The sequence below is a fragment of the Barbus barbus genome, assembly GCF_936440315.1.
Source record: "Barbus barbus genome assembly, chromosome: 24".
NCBI classification, from domain to species: Eukaryota; Metazoa; Chordata; class Actinopteri; order Cypriniformes; family Cyprinidae; genus Barbus; species Barbus barbus.
In genome coordinates, this window is record NC_136752.1 from 18,091 (window position 1) to 40,113 (window position 22,023).

Below are 22,023 nucleotides of genomic sequence, written 5' to 3' on the forward strand. Positions count from 1 at the left end.
TCATCAACTATACAAACAAAATTACAGGACTATAAAATGTCATGTACACAACCACACACACAGGAAAAAAAAAACTATTTGAGCACTATGTTTGGGGCACAGTCATCTGTGACGTGAACGTAGCTTTGATGTTACACAGGTACGCATCTTCTGGTGGCATTTAAAATGGCCGAGCCATTTAAAACTCTTTCCACAAAAAGAACAAGAATATGGTCTCAAATATGGATGCCTTTTCATATTTATCTCTAAGTGTGATGAGAGTTTTGGGATTTTTCTTTTACTTTGAGCACAATTAAATGGTCTTCCTCCAGAATGCATGTGCAGGTGTTTTCTGAAACTGCTAATTTTTCTAAATCCCTTATCGCACTCAGAAGACTGGAATTTCTTTCCAGAATGAGTTTGCAAATGACGTTTCAGGTCCGTGTGATATGTGAAACTCTTCTCACACCGAAGGCACCTGTAAGGCCTCTCTCTAGTGTGAACCCTCATGTGAATGTCAAGGTTTCCTTTAACTGTGAAACTCTTTCCACATTGAGTGCAGCTAAAAGGCTTCTCTCCAGTGTGAATTCTTAAATGAACCTCAAGATTTGCTTTGTTTTTGAAAGACTTTCCACAGTAATTGCACATGAAAGGTTTCTCTCCGATGTGAGTTACTACATGATTCTTAAGATCATTTCTGTCTGTGAAACTTCTTCCACACTGATGGCATATAAAATGGATCTCTCTCGAGTGAATCTTCATGTGGTCTTTAAGGGTTACTGTGAATCGGAAACACTTTCCACACTGACTACATACAAATGGCTTTTCTCCTGTGTGAGTCGTCACATGGTTATTAAGGGTTCCTTTATGTGTAAAACTCCTTCCACATTGAGCGCATGTGAAAGGTTTCTCTCCAGTGTGAATTCTTATGTGGATTTTAAGGCTTGCTTTCTGAGAAAAACTTTTTCCACACTGTTGGCAGCTGAATGGGTTCTCCCTAGTGTGCACTCGCAAGTGGACTTTCAGGTTTCCTTTTCGAATGAAACTTTTTCCACAATGTTGGCAAGTGTATGGGTTCTCTCCAGTGTGAATTTTCATGTGATCTTTAAGACTTCCTTTTTGAGTGAAACTTTTTCCACACTGTTGGCAGGTGAATGGAGTCTCTTTAGAGTGAATTCTCATGTGAACTTTCAGGTTTCCTTTTTGAGTGAAACTTTTTCCACATTGTTGACAGTTAAAAGGACTCTCTCCAGTGTGAACCCTCATGTGGGATTTAAGACTACCTTTCTGAACGAAACTTTTCCCACACTGCTGGCAGCTGAATGGGCTCTCTCTAGTATGAATTTTCATGTGGACTGTCAGGTTTCCTTTTCGAATGAAACTTTTTCCACATTGTTGGCAGGTGAAAGGGTTCTCTCCAGTGTGAATATTCATGTGATCTTTAAGACTTCCTTTCGAGGTGTAACTCTTCCCACACTGCTGGCAGGAGAAGGACTTGTCTTCCATGTGAATTCTCATGTGGACATCAAGGTTTTCATGTTGATCGAAATGACTAGTTTGACAAGTCGTTTGAGCTCTATTTCGTGACAAAGTCTTTTCATTCTGTGAGCAAATTAAAGATTTTTCTCCCGTTATTAATGAATGATGTTTCTCATATTGATCTTTAATGTCCCTTTTATTCAGTTCTTGACTCTCCTCCTTCAGCACCCTCAGGCCTAAGGAGAAAAAGCAACATACATCAAAACATTTAAATATATAAACCTTAAAAAAAATAAACATGTACACTAGATCCTACATGCATAATCTACTCACTAAGTCACTACTTCTCAATATTATTAACTTGTCCCGAATAATTTCAAAATGGCAGTTATCAAATCCCTATTTAAAAACACAGTCTGACCCAGAATAACTGGTTAGACATACCGTAGGACAAGAGTGTAAAGCTCCTGAAGGGTTTACCTGCTCCAACACACCAAACTTTAGCTAAATCTCATCTACATTTTTTTTAATCCTGATAAATAACCCCTTTCTCAAAGTTGATCTCAGATTCATGGCTATGTGATGTCATGTTCATGTGATGTCATGTTCATGGCTGACCGATTGTTGATTGACACTAGCGTTTTACCTTAGACCCGGCCTGAGTGAGCTGTTATCAGTCCTCCATTGTTTCACCATTGTTTGTTGTAGCGCCTACATAAGCTGATAAATGTTTAAAATAATAATTATTTATTTTTGTACCGGGCAAAGTGCGTGTTCAGTGTGCGTTCGTACTGTTCCCGAGAGTCACGACAGCAAACCACTGATGTTTCTATGGTAACGTGGAGCTGATGATTCAAGCTGCTACGTAGCTTGTTTGTGGTTATAGCAAAAATAAAGATTTTTTGAACAGCAGAAAAAGTGTGAATGTTAAAAAAAAAAAAAGTGACAAGACTGAAACATACTTTGTTTCATAGAAAATGGTGTACTGCTGTGCCAAGAGCCTGGACGAAACATTTTGCAGGTTACTTTCACTTTTTTCAGGCAGCTTTCAGAGGGTGGGACTGTTAGCGTTTTTAATAAAGGAACGCGAATGAATGTGGCCGTAAAGAGTGGGGCATTCTTGATATTAATAAGACAGACAGTATTAAAAACACAAAGCCACCAAACAGAACTCAATCCGCTTCTGATTGGATGTTTTCTGTGCGCGAGGTCCGAGTGGAACACGGAGACTTTTTGTCTTTGGTGGCACGCCTAAAACGGTCAAAACACGGAGTGTCAAAATGCCTGCACTGGTGTGTATTCACATAAATACGGTCGACAAAAGAATCCTGCATTATTCTTCACTCACTCAGTCTCTCTTTCTCTGTGTGTGTGTTTGTGAGAGGGAGAGAGAGAGAGAGAGATCTCCGAAGAGAAATCATTCCCCTGTAAATCAACCTCACAATAAAAGCCCTGCACAACCTTTGACGGTTAGTTGCATGTTTGTGTATCTTATGCCAAATTCACATTGTACAATTTTAGCCCGATTTTTCACTCGCCAACAGGTTTTGATTAATCGCCGACAAATCTTCGAAATCGGAGGAAAATCAGTTCACGTAAGTGACAATCGCGCAGTGTGAATTATCAAAGACGCGATCTGAGAGAATCGACGATGCGATTCACAATCCTGTTGTGTGAATGAGTTCTGACTGAAAAATACATCAGCGATGACCTACAGCCAATGAGAGAGCAAGATACAGGGCAGCGGGAAGTTCGGGAAGGACTTTTTCTTTTTTTACAAAGCGATTAGCCATTTAAAAACAACATGCCTACATTTTTGCATTAGAATATACAGAACAGGTAGGCTACAGAAGATGAAGAAGGGGCTAGGTTTTTTCCTGTAAATAATATTCTTCTATAAAGGACAAAATGTTTATTGCATTTTTCTTTTTCATCACTTCGAAGGCTATTATAGGCTATAAGAAATAAACTCATTATAAAATGAACGTTGGTTTCACTTTCAAGTAGGCTACTTAGATTTGTGCATATAAAAAATTCCCAGCAGAAGCATGTTTGTTAACAAGTCATTTTTGTTAATTATTGTGTGTTCGGGGAGGACTTATAGACCATAATATCAGCGTTATCTTGCGTTATCACTTCTTGTGTGCGTTTGGCTGTAGTTTGTGGACCAGACAGAGTTGTCGGTGATTCTTCCTGTTGTAAAGTCATGCAGTGTGTAACCTCCTACATTTATATACATACATATACATACATATATAATATATATATACATATACATACATATATAATATATACATACATACATATATATATATATATATATATATATATATATATATATATATACACACATATATATATATATATATATATATATATATATATATATACACACACACACACATATATAAATTTTTTTCATTCTTTGGCTCTTTTGGACAAATGCATTAACCAAAAAAAAAAAAAAAAAAGTTTGGGTCTAAAAAGTTTCCCGACTCCTGTTATAGACTTTTCATTAAGACCCTAAAGAATCATATCAACTTGTGGAAAATGGGCATCTGATGACCCTTTTAAACAATATATTGTGAGAGGGACGTGTGTCACCGCGTCCCAAATAACAAAAAAAAAAACCCCAAAGTTAACAAAACGATGGACCCCATTGTACTGAGCGAGAGTACTTCTCTTCCTGGTTACTTCAAAACAGTCACATCATAATGACTTGCTGCTTTCACGTGCTATCGGAAACTTCATATTTTCGCCCTTATGAAGTCTTGATTATGAGCTTGTCACATTCAAGTGATTTGTTGTCGGAAAAAATAAAATGTAATATTCCATTGGTTGATAACCATAAACATTCACTGTGCTAGATAGTCAGCTTGATGACAATTCTGGAATTTCGGTCAAATACATCCTTATTTCACTGCTTATAATAAATACAATATGCTTCAAATTATTGTTCATAAATAGGCACTACTTTAACGACAAGACAAGGTGATGTAGTTATTGTTGAAAATAAATAAATAAATAAAGAATAGCACTGACAGCAGCCGTCCTTGTCCCCTCCATCACGTTTAAAGTTTAAGACTCACCCAACTCTGAAACTCATCAAAATAATCCCAGGAGGAAATGCAACTTGAGAGGCTGTTCATGTCCAATTTCCAATTAGGAAACTTGTATTTATGATAATTCCAATAGCACTTGAAGGCAGCATAAAGCATGCTCCGTCCCGGAACGTAAAGTGCAATGTGAGTGCAGGCCAGCGGGGGAGTGGCGAGGGGGGACAATCACGCTCTGGCTTGGTTCAAGGCAACCCTGCCTAGTTATGCAGAGCTTCTTTGGAAACACTTCCTAATAGCTCATTAATAAATCATCCACAAACATTATATAATGTTTATCAGATCATTACTTAATATATGTTCAAATAGCTAGAAATATGAGATAATGTGCTTGTTAATGTTTACTAATAAAGACTGCTGTCAGTCGATAAAAAAAACAAAAAACAATCACACTTTTTTTTCTGTAATTAATCATGATTAATCTAAAGTTTTTAAATAGACTTTTATATTGCAACAATTTCACATTCAATCTTCAAATTTAATATTTGTTTAATGGCATCTTTATGGCTGAATGCGAGTATCACTGATACCAAAACTACTGATGTCTTGGAAAAAAAAAAAAAAAAAAAAAAGACAGTAGAATATTTTTTCCCCCATAATATTTAACGATTGGCTATATGTTGACTATACTAACATTACAGTATAACTGAGAGCTATTAATTTTTACATTAATGATAAATTCTAAATTAAATTAATCCTTAAAGCTACATTATCGATTTCCTCTTTTTTTCTTTGATGAACAGACATCACAGCAGCTGGGTTATTAGGTTATTTGGCTGCTATTACTTTAAGAGCTGCCACTGCTGAACGTGACGCTGATCTGACACACATGCTTCATTTGTGCTTTAATTTGAAAACGATTCAAGCAAAGTATAATGGCTTACAGGGAAGGAAAATTTGTATTTACTGATATATGGCCTGACAGCATCTCATCTGACCACAGTTCACTGATGCTCTACTGAAGCTCCTCGTTACTGTACTGTTTCTGCGCTCATTTGACTAGCGTCTGTCGCTGATATATACAGCCTGTATATATACACATACATGTATAGCATGTTCTTACTTTGTTACCAAATAAGTATCAGCTATATACAAAGTGACCAACATTTGGTTTTTGTTGAAAATGAGTAATTCAACAATCTGGAGTCTCATTGAGATCCCCATATCTTTGGGACTGAATGATGTAGGGGATTGAAAAGGAAGATTCCAAAAGAAAAGTTTATTATGAACTAGAATCTAAAATCATATTGTAATATCTTTAATATTTATTGAGTTATAGGCATATTGAGTTAGGGCAGTCGTAGTGTCAGTGTTCAGTGCTGCATGGGGTAAAAGAGGGAAGGGGGGGCAAGGACGGGAGGGAGTTCAGCTTCCTGACAGTCTGATGTATGAAGCTGTCCTTCAGTCTGCAGGTCCTCGCCTGGAGACTCCGCAGTCTCCTCCCTGATGGCAGCAGACTGAAGAAGCTGTGTGTCGGGTGGGTGGGATCACCTGCAATGTGGAGGGTTTTGCGGGTGAGACGGGTGCTGTAAATGTCCTGGAGGGAGGGGAGAGAGACACCAACGATCTTCTCAGCTGCTCTCACTATGCGCTGAAGTGACTTGCGGCAGGATGCGTTGCAAGCGCCATACCACACAGTGATGCAGCTGGTTAGGATGCTCTCGATGGTGCCTCTGTAGAAGGTGCACATGATGGGGGCCGGGGCTCTGGCTCTTCTAAGCTTGCGGAGGAAGTAGAGACGCTGCTGTGATTTCTTGGCCAGTGCTACAGTGTTTTTAGTCAAGGAGAGGTCTTCTGTGATGTGCACACCCAGGAACTTGGTGCTGCTCACTCTCTCCACCGTTGATGGTCAGAGGGGCATGCTGAGTGTGTACTCTCCTGAAGTCAACAACAATCTCCTTCGTCTTCTCCACATTCAGAGAGAGATTGTTGTCACTACACCACCCGGCCAGGCGGCTCACTTCGCTCCTGTAGTTTGTCTCATCTCTGTTGCTGATGAGACCCACCACAGTCGTGTCATCCGCAAACTTAATGAAGAGGTTAGAGTTGTGTGACGGTGTGCAGTCGTGGGTCAGCAGAGTGAATAGGAGGGGGCTCAGCACACATCCTTGGGGGGGCCACAGTGTTCAGTGTGATGGTGCTGGATGTGTTAATGCCGACCCGTACTGCCTGAGGTCTCCCGGTCAGGAAGTCCAACAGCCAGTTGCACAGAGAGGAGTTCAGCCCCAGCTGGACCAGTTTGTGAGTGAGCTGTTGAGGGATGATTGTGTTGAATGCTGAACTGAAGTCTATGAACAGCATCCTGACATATGAATCTTTTTTGTCCAGATGTGTGAGGGCTGGGTGGAGGGCAGTGGCAAAGGCATCATCGGTCGAGCGGTTGGACACATATGCAAACTGGAAGGGGTCCAGGGAGGGGGGGCAGACTTGATGTGATGCATGACTAGCCGTTCAAAGCACTTCATGAGAATAGGGGTGAGTGCTATTGGACGGTAGTCATTGAAGCTGGATGGAGAGGACTTCTTCGGGACTGGAATGATGGTGGTAGCTTTGAAGCATGTGGGGACAACGGCCTGATTTAGCGAGATGTTGAAGATGTCTGTGAAGACATCAGTGAGTTCCACTGCAAAGTTTCTCAGTACACACCCAGGAATGTTGTCAGGACCCGGAGCTTTGCGTGCATCGATCCTGCTGAGGGATCTCCTCACACTGTCCAGGGACAGCGTCATCACCTGGTCGCCGGGAGGAGGTGTAGTCTTCTGTGCAGTGGTGCTGTTTTGTGCCTCAAAGAGAGCAAAGGCGACATTCAGCTCGTTCAGCAGGGGGATGGTGCTGTCACAGGTCTGTGGTGGGGGCTTGTAGTCCGTAATGGTCTGTATGCCCTGCCACAGGCTCCGAGTGTCTCTGCTGTCGCTGAAACGATGAGCTATCCTCCTGGAGTACGGTCTCTTGGCCTCTCTGATGCAGCGGGAAAGGTTGGCCCTAGCTGTCTTCAGGCCCTCCTCATCTCCAGCTCTAAAGGCAGCGTTCCGAGCCTTCAGAAGTCTGTAGACCCCCCCTGTCATCCACGGCTTCTGGTTGACCCGGACAGTGATGGTCTTTGTGACTGTTACATCATCAATGCACTTGGTGATGTAGGCAGTGACAGTCTCTGAGTACTCTTGGAGGTCTGTAGTATTGTTGTATGTGGCAGCCTGTTTAAACATATTCCAGTCAGTGGTGTTAAAACAGTCTTGAAGTGCCTCTGACGACCCTTCCGGCCACACTTGTATCTGTTTGTGTATTGGTTTGATGGCTTTAACGAGCGGTCTGTATGCAGGGATTAGCATGACAGTGATGTGGTCTGAGGCTCCGAGGTGGGGGAGGGGGAGGGCCTTGTAAGCTCCTCTCTGGGTGGTGTAAACAAAGTCCAGAGTATTTTTTCCCCTTGTTGGAAAGTCTATGTGTTGATGTATTTTTGGGAACACACTCTTTAAGTCTACGTGGTTGAAATCCCCAGCCAAGATGAGAAAAGCATCTGGGTGGGCTGTCTGCTGCTCACTGGTGTGCTGGTACAGATCATTTAGTGCCTCACTCCTGTTGTTGGAGCTGGGAGGGATGTATACAGCAACGAGCAGTATGGCTGTATATTCCCTTGGTAGATAGAACGGCCGGCACTTAATAATCATAAACTCCACCAAGGGTGAGCAGTGTTTGCAGACCACAACAGCGTCGCAGCACCATGATGATGATTGATGTAAACACAAAGCCGATTCAGTTCGGCTCATCAGTGATTACCCCATCAACTTCGGTCAGAAATCTTGGTGTAATCTTTGATGACCAGCTGACCTTCAAAGAGCACATTGCAAAGACTGCTCGTTCCTGCAGGTTTGCACTACACAACATCAGAAAGATCAGGCCCTTTCTGACAGAGCATGCTGCGCAACTTCTTGTCCAGGCCCTGGTTGTTTCTAGACTGGACTACTGCAATGCTCTTCTGGCTGGTCTGCCATCAAACGCAATCAAACCTCTACAAATGATTCAGAATGCAGCGGCACGACTGATCTTCAACGAGCCCAAAAGAGCGCATGTTACACCTCTCTTCATCTCCTTGCACTGGCTACCAGTGGCAGCTCGCATCCAGTTCAAGTCACTGATGCTTGCGTACAGATCTACCACAGCCTCTGCACCCTCCTACTTCCACTCACTATTACGAACCTACATCCCCTCCAGAAGTTTGAGATCTGCTAGTGAGCAACGCCTTGTGGTACCATCACAGAGAGGCTCAAAATCACTCTCCAGAACATTCTCGTTCACCATTCCTGGCTGGTGGAATAATCTTCCCACCCCTATCCGGAACGCCGGATCTCTGGCAACCTTCAAGCAACAACTGAAAACTCATCTCTTTCGGCAGTACTTGACTTCATCCTAAACTCAAAAAAAAAAAAAAAACTTTCCCTCTATCTTTCTCTCCACCTACTAGCTTGTACTTATTTGAACAATGACTAAGACTTGGTGTTACGAGCACTTCCTCTGTCTGACTGCCTCTTCAAGATGAATCGCTTTTTGTATTCCCCAATTGTAAGTCGCTTTGGATAAAGGCGTCTGCGAAATGACTAAATGTAAATGTAAATGTAAGCCCACCACCGCGGATCTTACCTCCCTCGACGAGAGCTCTGTCAGCTTGATAGCATGTTAGCTGGTCGAGCTGTATGGCGCAGTCCGGTACGCTGTTGTTAAGCCATGTTTCCGTAAACACAAAAACACAACAGTCTCTTACAGTCCTCTGAGTAGAGCGAAGTAGTCGGATGTAGTCCAGTTTATTGTCCAAAGAGCGTACGTTCGCCAGTACGATGGTGGGAATAGCTGGCTTGTGTGGGTTGGCTGCTAGCCTAGCTTGGATACCTCTGCTCTTACCCCTCTTCTGCTTCCACTCACGCCGCTTGTAGCGCCTCCGCTGTGGGCGAGATGCAGTAGTGGGAGTCGGTGATGGAGTAGGCTTTCGGAGCAGACCGAGGTCCCGCAGCTCTTTGGCGTGTGCGGAGTTTAACTCTAAAAATGTGATTCTGCCGACATCAAGCAGAAACTCACGACTGTATGCACGCTTGAAGACAGGTAGACGTGACGAAGATGTACAAAAACATTGCGATTTACAAGACAAAAAACACGAAAACACCGTTCTGTCGAGAGAGAGAGAAGCCACTGCGTCTGTGCGCGCAACTATAACGACATGTGAATAATCCTGCCGACTCTAAAGCGGTACTAAACTGCAGTGGAAACGCAAACCGAGCTGAACTGATCCGTGCCAACCAGAGTTGTACTAGTGGAAAAGCGCCATTTGATGATTCATGTGTTAGTTTTTTGGACATTCGTATTATTAAGGATGGTAAAAAACAAAAAACAAACAAAAAAACAGATCTCTACTGAAAACCCACTGACCGTAACACACCTTTGCATCCCAAAGCTACCATCCCAAAACTTTGAAACATAGCTTGCCTATTAATCAATTTAATCGGATACGTCAAATTTTTAGTACTGAACAGTCAAATACACAGCAAAGCACTGATCTGGTTAACAGATTTAGGGAAAGAGGTTGCAATGAAGATTGGATACAGTCTGCAGTTAGGAGATTTGGAAATGAAAATCAAGAGACATCTCTAAATAAAAAACATTTAAAATCAGAAAACAAAACCATTGCATGTGCTGTTCAATATATAAAAAAATATAAAAAAGATCATAGATAAACACTGGTATATCCTAAAATCAGATCCTGTCCTCAGTGATATCTTTGAGAAAACACAAAGGTAAACGCTCTGCTAATATATGTGATCTCCTTGTAAGAGCTGATGTTAATGGAAGAGGATTAGGGCCAAGCAATAATAAAACCATCGCAAGATTAAAGTCGTTGACCTGTTAACCTTCAACCCCATTTGTGGCCTCGCAGGTGAAAATAACCTACCTAAATTAAAATGGTAACAGTTTGTGACAAAGTGTGCTTACACAAATAAATTAGGTATCTTTGGAAAGAAGAGACTCTGGGCTTTACTATCTATCATCCAGAGTTGATAATGCTCAAAAAGATAAAAAGTTATAGGCACTGACGTGCCTTGAAAAATATTTTTCCACACTGAATGTTTTTTTATTTCATATACAAATACATGAAATAAGTCCTGGAGCAATCCAGAAAAGTAATGGATCGAAAGCCATGTGTCTCATAAATTCATATTTCAAATTTGAAGAAGATACCATGAAAAATGAGATTCCTGCAATATTTTTTCAGAAACTATTTATAGTGCCCCCCACCCCCGTTTGAGGAAAAATAACCACCAAATGGATTGCAGAATTATACAAGCTATTTTAGTCATTATACATGTTCCTGCATAGTTTTTCAATTATAAAATAATAGACAGATTTATTTGAGCACTAAAAAATACAAAAATAATTATTTGAGTAATAAAAAAGGAAAAAAAATAGAAAAAAAAATGCTTTGTATATAGTATGTATACTGAAGTATTCTTCGTTATTCGTTATTACAATGATAAATATCACTGCCAGACGTGAAGTGATATTGCCAGACATGGTCATAGAGTCAGTAAACACACGCTGATGTGCTTCCATTCAGATTATAATAAAACAGATGGGCCATATAATCAATAATAGCTGATCAATGAATCACAATGATAGCCGTCATAGAGTCGCTAATAAACACGCTGATGTCCGTCCATACATATTATAATCATGCAGACACGGCCACATTCCCCACACAATACACACACACACATATAAAAAATGTAGAAGAAAAAAAAAACAGTTTTTTATGGATAAAGCAGATCGCTAAGTTACGCCCCGCTCAGATGACAGCGTGCGTGTCACAGTGTGCGTCAGAGCTGGCAGGAGGGAGCGCCAAATTCAAATAATCTATATTCCGCTTTTCTGAGACTTTTTTTTCCGTAGACGGTCTCATTCTGTTTGTAAAACCGTATGCTGCAACATCGTTTTGTTTTTTTACCACCAAGACGCTGTTTTTGAGCGCAATTTATTCCATAACGGACGCGAACAATAACTCTCTGAAGAAATGAAACGTAAACAAAGGAATATTCATGCTTATTACAACGTTATTGTTTCGCTGGACTAAAAGTGCTCGCTGGGATGTTGTTCTGTGGAGCCTTACCTCTCTAACTAAACTGGGATTTCAGCAGTGGACGCGTTTGTGGCTCGTTATTACAATGATAAAGGTACGTACGGCTTTTTTATTCTGCGTGTTTGGATGTGTACTGCTTACACAAATGTAGCAAATTTGTGCCACTCATTCCTTATAAGCTTTCCATCGAAAAACAGCGATCTGTCGTCGATGCTTGAGGCTTAGACCCTCAGAATGATATATAGTTTGTCAAGATTAACTTTGTCCCGTTTCATTTATTCTATTAGAAAACAATGACACATGCAAACAAAGAGCGTTCAGTGCGAGGTCGCTCTGGTGAACGTTAACAGGTTAAATTATGAGAAAAATTATTTTAAATAAATTGTTGAGAATACACTCATTAAATAAGAGAAAAAAAGTTGTTAAATTTCGAGAAAAGTCGAAATAAAATGTTTAGAAATAAAATCATTAAATAATGAGAAAAAAAGGTTCAAGAAATTTCAAGAAAAAGAAAAACACTGTTTTGTCATGTTCATTTCATCTGGTTGGACAGTGTTATTCAGCGTCTGCAGTAGCGGAGGTTAGAGAGTAATGCACTGGGGAGTAGCGTATGATATTATCAACTGGGTTCGAGTCTGTCTTTTGCCAAACTCGCTTTTCTTCCTTTTCTCATCACATATCACATCGGAAAAGTGGAAATCAATTCCTTAACGAGTGTTTAATAATAATGTATTAATTAGAGGAAGGCAGGCTATAGGGAGGGCTTTGTTGTCCCAATAACACAGTATCTATTTAATAATTTCAATAAATAAAATCATTGTTATTAAAATCAAATGTTATTATTGCATCCTGTTAATGTACAACAATACTGAGGTACATTTCACTGCTGGTTATACTCCGTATAATTGTGTATGTGACAAATAAAAATCTTAAATCTTGAGGTGCAAATAGTATCTGCCACTATTTATAAGCATAAATATCATCTAATTAGCTACTATTTACACTTACTGCAAAGATCTGCTACTTTTACATAACGTAAATAGAATGGTTATTTTAGAGCACTAGGGCAGAGCTTGACGGGGTTATAGCCCCATCAGAAACTTGCTTAGCCCCGGCACAGCCCCACCAAGGATTTCCAAATGATTTTCCTGTTTTTTAACTCTCGGTGTCACTCTCATTAACATTGAAAAATAAACATTAAAAACCTAAAAAAGTGCCTAATATCTGGTCTATAAACAATTGATATTATGGGAGAGGGGGCAAGCAACTCGAGCAAGTAACGCACAAACTTTGTGCAAGACGGTGAAGGTCATAGAGGAAGTGAAAGTAAAAAAGACAAAAAAAAGGCACTAACATGTTTTAAGATCAGTCAGTGCAAGTTTTTTTCAGCTGAAACAGCTCAGATTTACATTTAACTGTGCGTTCACACCGCTGCCGGCGAGAGTGTCAAAGTGGCCGGAAGTCGAGATCCGGCGAGAGCGACGCGTCACATCTTGGATGGTGTGGGCATCGAGGAGAGTTGAAGTCAGGTCAACTTTATGGTAATGAGCTATGATGCGGTTGGGCGGCAACCAATCAGAATGTAGAAGTCCTCCGCTTGAGAGGATTCAAGAGAACGCAGTTCTGTGAACTTTGGTTCAGACCACATTAGTTCCCAAGCATTTTCACGCTAGAACGCTTGTTTTTCAGCGGGAATGCAATTGGTTTGCTCAAAGCAACAAAGATTTGACCAATTGCATTTAGGCTACACTTCAACCAGGACAGTTTGGAATGTAGGGTGCGCACAAATTAATGTTAATGAAAGGCCTGGGCTGGGAAATGTCTCCTATAAACTGCATGTTGAAATTAGACTAGCACTTAACCTTGAACACAAAAAACACCACACTAATGGCATTTATTGGTTTATTTTGTTAGCAAACATTTAACTATAAGTTCTTCCATCGATCAATTTCTTTCTTTCACAATTAAAATATTTAATGAGGTTAACTTATACCGTACTTGTGGTCAGTCTGCACAAGATCAACATGCTTGTTTCTTTTCGGCTCCTTTAAATACAAAACCATGCGTTTGATCGTCAGAGCGTCAATGAATATTTCTACAGCGTCGTTGGCAGGGCGGCCAGAGCGAATTTTGACGGTCTTGCTGGCAGCGGTGTGAAAGCAGTGTTAGTCTAGAACTAGGCTTAAGCATTGTCTGTGAAACCTGGGGTCAATTTAATTAGTTTTTTTGCACCCCCTCTGAACTGTTAAGCCCCGCCTTAGCACCCCCAACAAAAAATTCCTGCAGCCGCCACTGCATATGCTCTGTCATTTCTTTGGCGCACCAAAAGCGGAAGAGCGCTTTTCGTGTGAAGCATGCTGCACGGACCGTTATTAGCTCTGCCAGGGGCGCTGAAAAGCCAGGGCTGGCGGCGTGTGATGAGGCGCACCTGATGTGAATTGAGCCTCATCACCGCCGCTGTTTAAATGCCGAGCGCGCCTCTCCTCGGGAGACCGGTCTCTTCCCCGTGCATGCACGCTGGTGTCCTCGCGGGTCCAGGAAGGGAGGTTCGAGAAGGGAGACTGCCGCACCCGTGACGGCTGACGGGCCAGGATGCAGGGCCGTTTAATCCCCCAGAAGCTCCAGGGGCCAAGGAGTAGGACGAAGCCGCCGGAAGAAGCCGCCGCCACTCGCTCCCGGACCCGAGAGGGGAGCACGTGCTGCCACCGGACTCCGCCCCTTCCCTGGACCCTTCCTTTCCGAACACTGCCCTCCTTCACGAACCCCGTAGCACGGCGAGGACACCAGATCCCCTGTTTATTTTGGACACTTTTTCCCCTTGGACACTATTTTGATTATTATTGTTTAATAAAAACCTCTCCGAGGCCTGACGCCATGCCCACTGTGTCTGTCGTTTGCTCCTCCCGCCACATATATACATACACATATACATATATATATATATATATATATATATATATTACACATACATACACGCATACATACACACACACATTTTTACCAATGCTGCCAAAAATGTCACTAGCCCTGCCACAAATAAAATAAGCTGTTTTTGTTGTTTTGACCAATTTCGATACCACAGCAGAGAACACTAGCTTAAATATAAAGTTCAGATACATATTTTAGTTTGTTTTATTCATATTAAAATACATTACCTACTATTATGAAATACAATATTATTTTTACACCTATTAGTACTAATTTTTTGTGATTCATATATTATTAATTCCCAGAATGTATCATGTAGATGTAATTTGTCTTTTCTTTTTTTCTTTTCTTTTAAACTGAACACTGGTATCATTAAAATTACATCAAAAAGTAATGGCATTGTATAGAATTAAAAAAAGTTTGGTATCGCCCATCCCTAATCAGCATGACTGCACATGTGATATTGATTTTGTACAATTATATAACACGGTGTCAAATTAACAAACATAATATTTGACAATATTGTATGTATTCACAAATTAAAATAGTTCCAATAGCAGTATAGACACTATTCCATCTTATTCTGTGATAAAAATGTAAAAAAAAAAAAAAAAAAAAAGTGTCTGTGGTATAGAGAATGAGAATGTGATGTAACGCCGCGTTGAGTTCTGGGAAACTGCTTTGTTTATCTGCCAAACTTGCAGGACAACGCTGCCTTTCTGCTATTGAGTTTAGGGCAGTATTTGATTTTTTTTGTTGTGATTGTGAAAAATGTCACCATTGTATGTCATTCATGCTGCATCGAGAATTGCAATAGTAACTCTTATCATTGTTATGAGATAAAACTGGATAATGCAGTATGATTTTTTTTTTACTTTTCCAAAGGAAGCGGGTCGCGGAGAGGACGCCGAATAGTAAATCTGTTAATGTCACTTATTAAACCCACTGACTCTAACTCAATAAAAGAATCACATTTCTGTGCGTTTTTGAAATATTTGATTTTGTTGGTTTAATAATCAACGTTGCCTTCTTTGCTAGTATGACTCTCACTAGACCGAATTAGTAGAACTTGAGCAAATAAAGTCAAAGTCCATGTGTTCTGAAGCCGTTCCATAGTTTAATGTGAGGAACAGATGAATATTTAAGTCATTAAACTCAAGTTCATAAACTCTTCTCTCCACTCTAAATCAATATAGAAATTCTATATTGATTTTTTTTTTTTTTAAACTGTGCTGGTATCGGATCGGAATTGGCCAATACTCAGAATTTTCTGGATCGGATCGGAAAAAATGGTATTGTTGCATCCCTACATTCTGTACACACCTTACTAATAAAGCATAATATTTGCAGAAAAACAGATGAGCCCAATATATGAATATTAAATATCACTGTATTAATCCAAAAGCACTTTCTACATTACGGTTTTCTAAAGGGAAGAAAACGCTTTGTTTAAACATGTCGCGTCTTTTAGCTTCACTGTCTTAGTCTTTAACATGCTATAAAACTGTTCAGAAGCTCCTAGGGATTAGATGTTGCTTGTCATTTGTTGAAATAAATATAAAAAGTACAGCGAGTTTTAGACTCGCTGAATGTGAGCCACAATCTCTGATTCTCCTCCGTGGCCATGGAAAAATTTATATTTATAATGACAACAATTATACTTTGTCATTTAAAAGTTTCCAACAAAGAAATGGATTGACTTCTGTCAGCTTGTTGAACAAAACAAAACAAAAAAAATCGAATTATCATTCAGTGCGATAAAATAGCTTCTCTTCCCTGTAAACGATACAATGAATGATGAATGACTGTTTAACTTAAAGGCAAAAACAAAACAAAAGGTAAGCAGTTATCCCTATAGAGAATGAGAAGTAACCATGGAAACGGATAGCGTATCCTGCTAATATGGTGATGCCTTCCTGAAATGCAACGCGGAGTGAAAAGATTGTGACATAACTCCTCATTCTCTATATAAAGCATAAAATGGTAACACCTCTATAAATCATTAAATTGTCATTTGGACAATTTAGAAAAAATATTATAGAATACAAATTATTGGTTATTGTCCAGCAATGTATTTGCTTTCTTACTAATCTAAAATTAAAAGAGATAAGAAAAAAATAAAACCTGTAAATTAGACAAGTCAGAAAAAATAAAAAAAATAAAAACTTATTTGACATAAAGGGCCAGTTGCATAAACTGTTTAGACTAGTCTTAAAAATTTAGTCATCTATTTTTTTTCTTCTTCAAGACTGGTCTTATTTGTATCGAAGATGTAAGGCTGATTACTTGGCAGCTGCTAGTTGGTCAAACTAGTTCTTAAGACAGTCTTAACTTGGTGGCTAATGCTGGGTACACACCAAGATTTTGGGCCGATTTCTCCCCTTCCGACAATCCTAAGAAAGGTAATGTCCCGATTATCTTGGTGGATCTAAAGATTATTTTACCAGATTTTCCTGTGGTGTGAGGTGTGTTAAAAGTGACTGAATCTGCTCGGAAGAATGTTGGACGTGCCCCGATCACGAATCGTTGAATATCTAACATGTTGAATATTTACGATCAGGAATCCTGATGTGGGGGGGGGGGGGGGCCCTCAAGATTCAAGACCTCTTTTCTACCTCATATGCTGCTATTTAAATACCCTGCACAACTTTTTTGCACATTCCTGTTATAGTACTATTTGTGTCAACAACATACTGACCTGCATATTTATATTTTTTTATCTTTTATTTTATTCTTTTTTTTTTCTACTTTTATTTTTCTTAATATTTGTCTATACAATATATATATAATTGCACTGTCCTTGGAGCGGACCTGACCTACATTTCACTGCTGGTTATACTCTGTATAATTGTGTATGTGACGAATAAAAACTCTTGAATCTTGAAGATTTTTTATTTGTCACATACACAATGTGCAAATACACAGTGCAATTATATAGAATACAAATATGAGAAAAAGAAAAGTAGAAAAAAAATAAAGAATAAAATAAAATAAAAGATAAGATAAGATAAAAAAATATAAACATAAATGTGCAGGTCAGTATGTTGTTGACTTGTGTCAATGTCCAAAAAAGTTGTACTGTGTATTTAAATAGCAGCAATATGAGGTAGAGAAAAATTATGAATAGCTTATTGATATGGTGATATTTACATGGAGTCATGTGATATTATGACACAGAGTTTAGGAGCCTGATGGCCTGGGGGAAGAAGCTCCTCCTAAGTCTCTCAGTTTTTGCCATCAGGCTACGGAAGCGCTTACCAGATGAAGCAAAGTGAATAGACGGTTACCAGGGTGATTAGAGTCCTTGAAGATTTTAACAGCTCTGTTTTTGCAGCGTTTGAGGTAGATGTCCTGCAGAGAGGGGAGAGCAGACCCTGAGATGCACTCAGCTAAGCGCACAACTCTCTGTAGTGCTTCACAGTCAGGACTCTGGTTGAAAATCTGTTTGGTGTGTGGTGTGCTGTCTTCATCACATCGCAGCACACCACACACTATAGGAGCAAAACGATTAAATCTAGAATTTTTTGGTCCTCATGTTTGTGGTCTCTCACATTTTGAAGATCTTATAAGATTTTAAGAATCTTTTAGTGTGTACCCAGCACACGTTTATGCAACTGGCCAAATATGCGTGTGGCTGTATTCAAAATTGCAGAAATCATGGCCTAATGGTTAGAGAATCGGACTCGTAATCCAAAGGTTGTGGGTTTGAGTCTCGGGCCGGCAGGGATTGTAGGTGGGGGGAGTGAATGTCCAGCGTTCTCTCCACCCTCAATACCACGACTGAGGTGCCCTTGAGCAAGACACCAAACCCCCAACTGCTCCCCGGGTGCTGCAGCATAAATGCTGCCCACTGCTCTGCAAATTCTACACTACAATAGCAGCATTTTCTTTAGCAACAGGTGTGTAAATAGTAGTTAGGTGGCAGATATTTATACTTCAGTACTGTAGTACATTATAAAACAGTATGCAATAACAGAGTGTAAATTATCAAATATTATTTGATGAACGCCACTTTATTGGGACAAAACCAAACCTACAGCTAAGCACACTGTATTATTAAAGGGGTCATATAATGCTATATCCACTTTTACAAGTTGATTGTACCGAGATGTGTGTTGGCAGTGCCTGTACACAACCATCCTATAATGATAAAAATCCATCCAGTGTTTTTTATTTTAATCTCCTAATATGTTTTCGGTCTCAAATCGAGCTGTTCATCTTGTGACGTCTAGGGCTGCAACAAACGATTATTTTGATAATCGATTAATCTAACGATTATTAGAACGATTAAGCGACTAATCATCGATTATTCCACTGATTAACCAGTAGACTTTGATAATTCAGCTTTTGTGATTAGTTAAAATATTAAGTTATACATATTCTAACATAAAGGTCACTTCAGCTTTAGAAAAGTATATAATGTAATTACAATTATTAAACAATTAATTGGCAACACTTTACAATAAGGTTCATCATTTAACATTAGTTAACATGGAATAAGAATGAACAATACTTCTACAGCATTTGTTAATCTAAAAGTTAATTTCAGCATTTACTAATGCTGTTTTTTAACAGTTTTTATTAACCAACATTAACAAAGATTAATAGTTAAATGTAATAAAGTCATTGTTCATTGATGTTAATACATTAACTAATGTTAATGAATGATACCTTATTGTAAAGTGTTACCAATTCATTATACAAATAGATGTATTTTGCACACAAATGAAATGACAGACAGAGACTCTCACCATATAATTAGCTACATAAAAAAGAAACTGAATGACACATGTTGCACATTCTGCCTAACTTCTCCTTTTGTAAATCATATAGATAAGAAACATAATAAAGGTAAGTGATACGACGCTTTGGATAAACTATTTTATTCACAACATAATATTTTAAAATACCTTAGGGTTATGATAATCAAAACAGTCCTTAGCTAGATCAAGCTTTGGTCTCTGTAAACCAAACTGTCACTTTAATGAAACTATTTTTTTTCCCACTAATAAAAATATTTAATAATTAGCTCCACACTGGAGAGCTGCTTTATATCAAAAATCAAATTGTAATTTTAACTGAAAGCAACACTGACTCTGGTTTTTCATATTTAATACCATAAAGATGCTTGAATTAAGGCTATCTATTGCATAAAGTGCTATATAAATAAACATGATGTGACCGGACATTACTGGAGTCACGTTACATTACTGAGAAGCAGAGCTCATGCAAACATCCACATCGTTGTAATCAGATGCATTTTTAAATGCTGTTTTCACACTGCTGTCAGTTTTTGTTGTGTTTATTTAGTTACTGAGACGAAAGCGCACAATATATATTAACATGTTCATCCAAACGCCGCTCAAGTTCAGATGTATTTTCTCTGAAGCGCTGTGTGTCTTCTTCTCTTGAATGCATCCAGGAGGGCTGAACTACAGTCTTGCGCTACAGCGCCACACTGTTGAAACCGCAGTATTGCAGGCTCTAACATTAGGTCACGTGAGATCAAACGACTGCTCGACAACAAAAATATTTGTCGACAATTTTTTATTTGTCGATAATTTCGACTAATCGTTGCAGCCCTAGTGACGTCACAAGATCTGAGGCCCCTCCCACGATTGTTGATTGACAGGAGTGTTTCAACACAGACATGCCCTGAGCGAGCTGTCATCATAGTCCGCCATTGTTTATACGGTGGAGCAGAATGGCATCTAAGCGATCGTGGTGTTCTGTTCTTGGGTGTAATAATGAACACAGCAGTCGTTTTGATGTTCCCAGGGCTCGCAAAATTTCTAAATCCCTGGTAGCCCTTCGGGCAGGTACTCTTCAGATTTTGGTAGCCCCAAAATGAATTAATTAACTAGCCCAAATAAAATAAAGACCATAAATGTCAATCAAAAACATTTTCAATACACAAATATCAACGAATATCAAGGAAAGAGTTTTATTTTACTATTTACGAGGTATCTGCAGAATTCTTAATCTATTTAAGGCAATTTGAAAAATTATTTCTTATATCATTTAATATATTTAAAACTGTCTAATGCCTTAAAAACTCTTCAGTTTAGTTGTATCAAAAAAATGTTTCTTGCTGAGCAAAACTTTTCTCTATTGGGGGACATTTCTGGCACCTGAGCAAAAGCATTCTTTATTCAAAAGCATATATTTTTATTGACTTATATATAATTTTATATATATTATATTAAAATATTGCTGCATAGATTGAAGAGTGTTGGTTTATCAAGTGATGTTATTTCCTGGTTTACAAACTATTTAAGTGGAAGATCTCAGTGTGTACAAGCTGAGGGCAAATTATCTGATTCATTTGTGATTGCCAAAGGTGTTCCCCAAGGATCTGTGCTGGGCCGCCTCTTATTTACTATTTATATAAACTTGATTATGACATTCAGGATGCCAACTTTCATTTCTATGCAGATGATTCTCTCATGTATTGTAGTGCTTCTTCTGGACAACAAGCCATTTCTAAGCTTCAGTCACCCTTTGATGTCATTCAGTCACGGATTTACAGTCTAAAACTTGTCCTGAATGTTGATAAAACAAAGTATATGTTGTTCTCAGATTCTAAAAAATCTGACAATAATTTATCTTCTCTCTAATTCGTGATCGAATTAGTAAAAAGTACAAATATCTTGGCATTATTGTGGATGTATTATCTTTTAGCTCTCACATTACTCCAGAAGAAGTGTGTTTTATTAACCTTTATATTAATCTTTGCTAATCGCTTGCATGTTTCACCATGAATGTCGCTAAAGTTTACACTAACTTTCATTACGGTATGTTTTCTGTTGATGTTCTCAATATAATAATAATTCATAATTCCACGTTTGTAATGAACAACACGTTATGGTTATTGTTATTATAAACTGTGGTAAAGTTAACGTGGTAACAGTACATTAATCTTACTTTTGTGTTATAACTGCATGAAGATGACTGGTAACTTTAACACAATACCTGCAAAATACTGTTTACATCCTGCAATCCTGCATTTTGTAGAAATTTTAATAAAGATGAAAAGAATTCGTTTAGATTTGAGATGGAAAACCAACCTGTTTTTTCCTCAGTTTCTTCATGTTTGACTCTGAAAGCTTCTTCAATCCTCAGGTCTTCACTCTCCTCTTTAACAAACGCCATCTTTATAATCGATCTCAGTCGCTTCTCGAGATGCACTTTACACAAAATATCTGCACATACTATAATATAGATGTTTGCATCGATTTAAGCACGTTAAAAGCTTAAAACATAAACCTTTCTTTGAGTTGGAAAAGAGGCAGAGCGCGGCGCAGCCTTATGACGTCATATTACCAGACCAAAATAAAAGTCCTTTCCTTCTTCTTCTTCTTCTTTGAACTTAATGGCGGTTGGCAAACCAGCTTTGGTGCA

At 39.0% G+C, this 22,023-nt stretch overlaps 1 protein-coding gene across 1 annotated transcript; it reads right to left on the bottom strand.

Moving 5' to 3' along the window:
- Nucleotides 1-795: 795 nt before the first annotated feature.
- LOC306844160 (uncharacterized protein) lies at nt 796-21,814 on the bottom strand (the record flags this gene model as incomplete). The annotated part of the gene is made up of 2 exons (XM_079376106.1): nt 21,690-21,814; nt 796-1,694 (listed from the first exon to the last, which is right to left on the bottom strand). Coding segments are annotated over exons 1-2 (984 nt in total), but the record flags the coding sequence as incomplete, so codon positions are not given.
- Nucleotides 21,815-22,023: the final 209 nt, after the last annotated feature.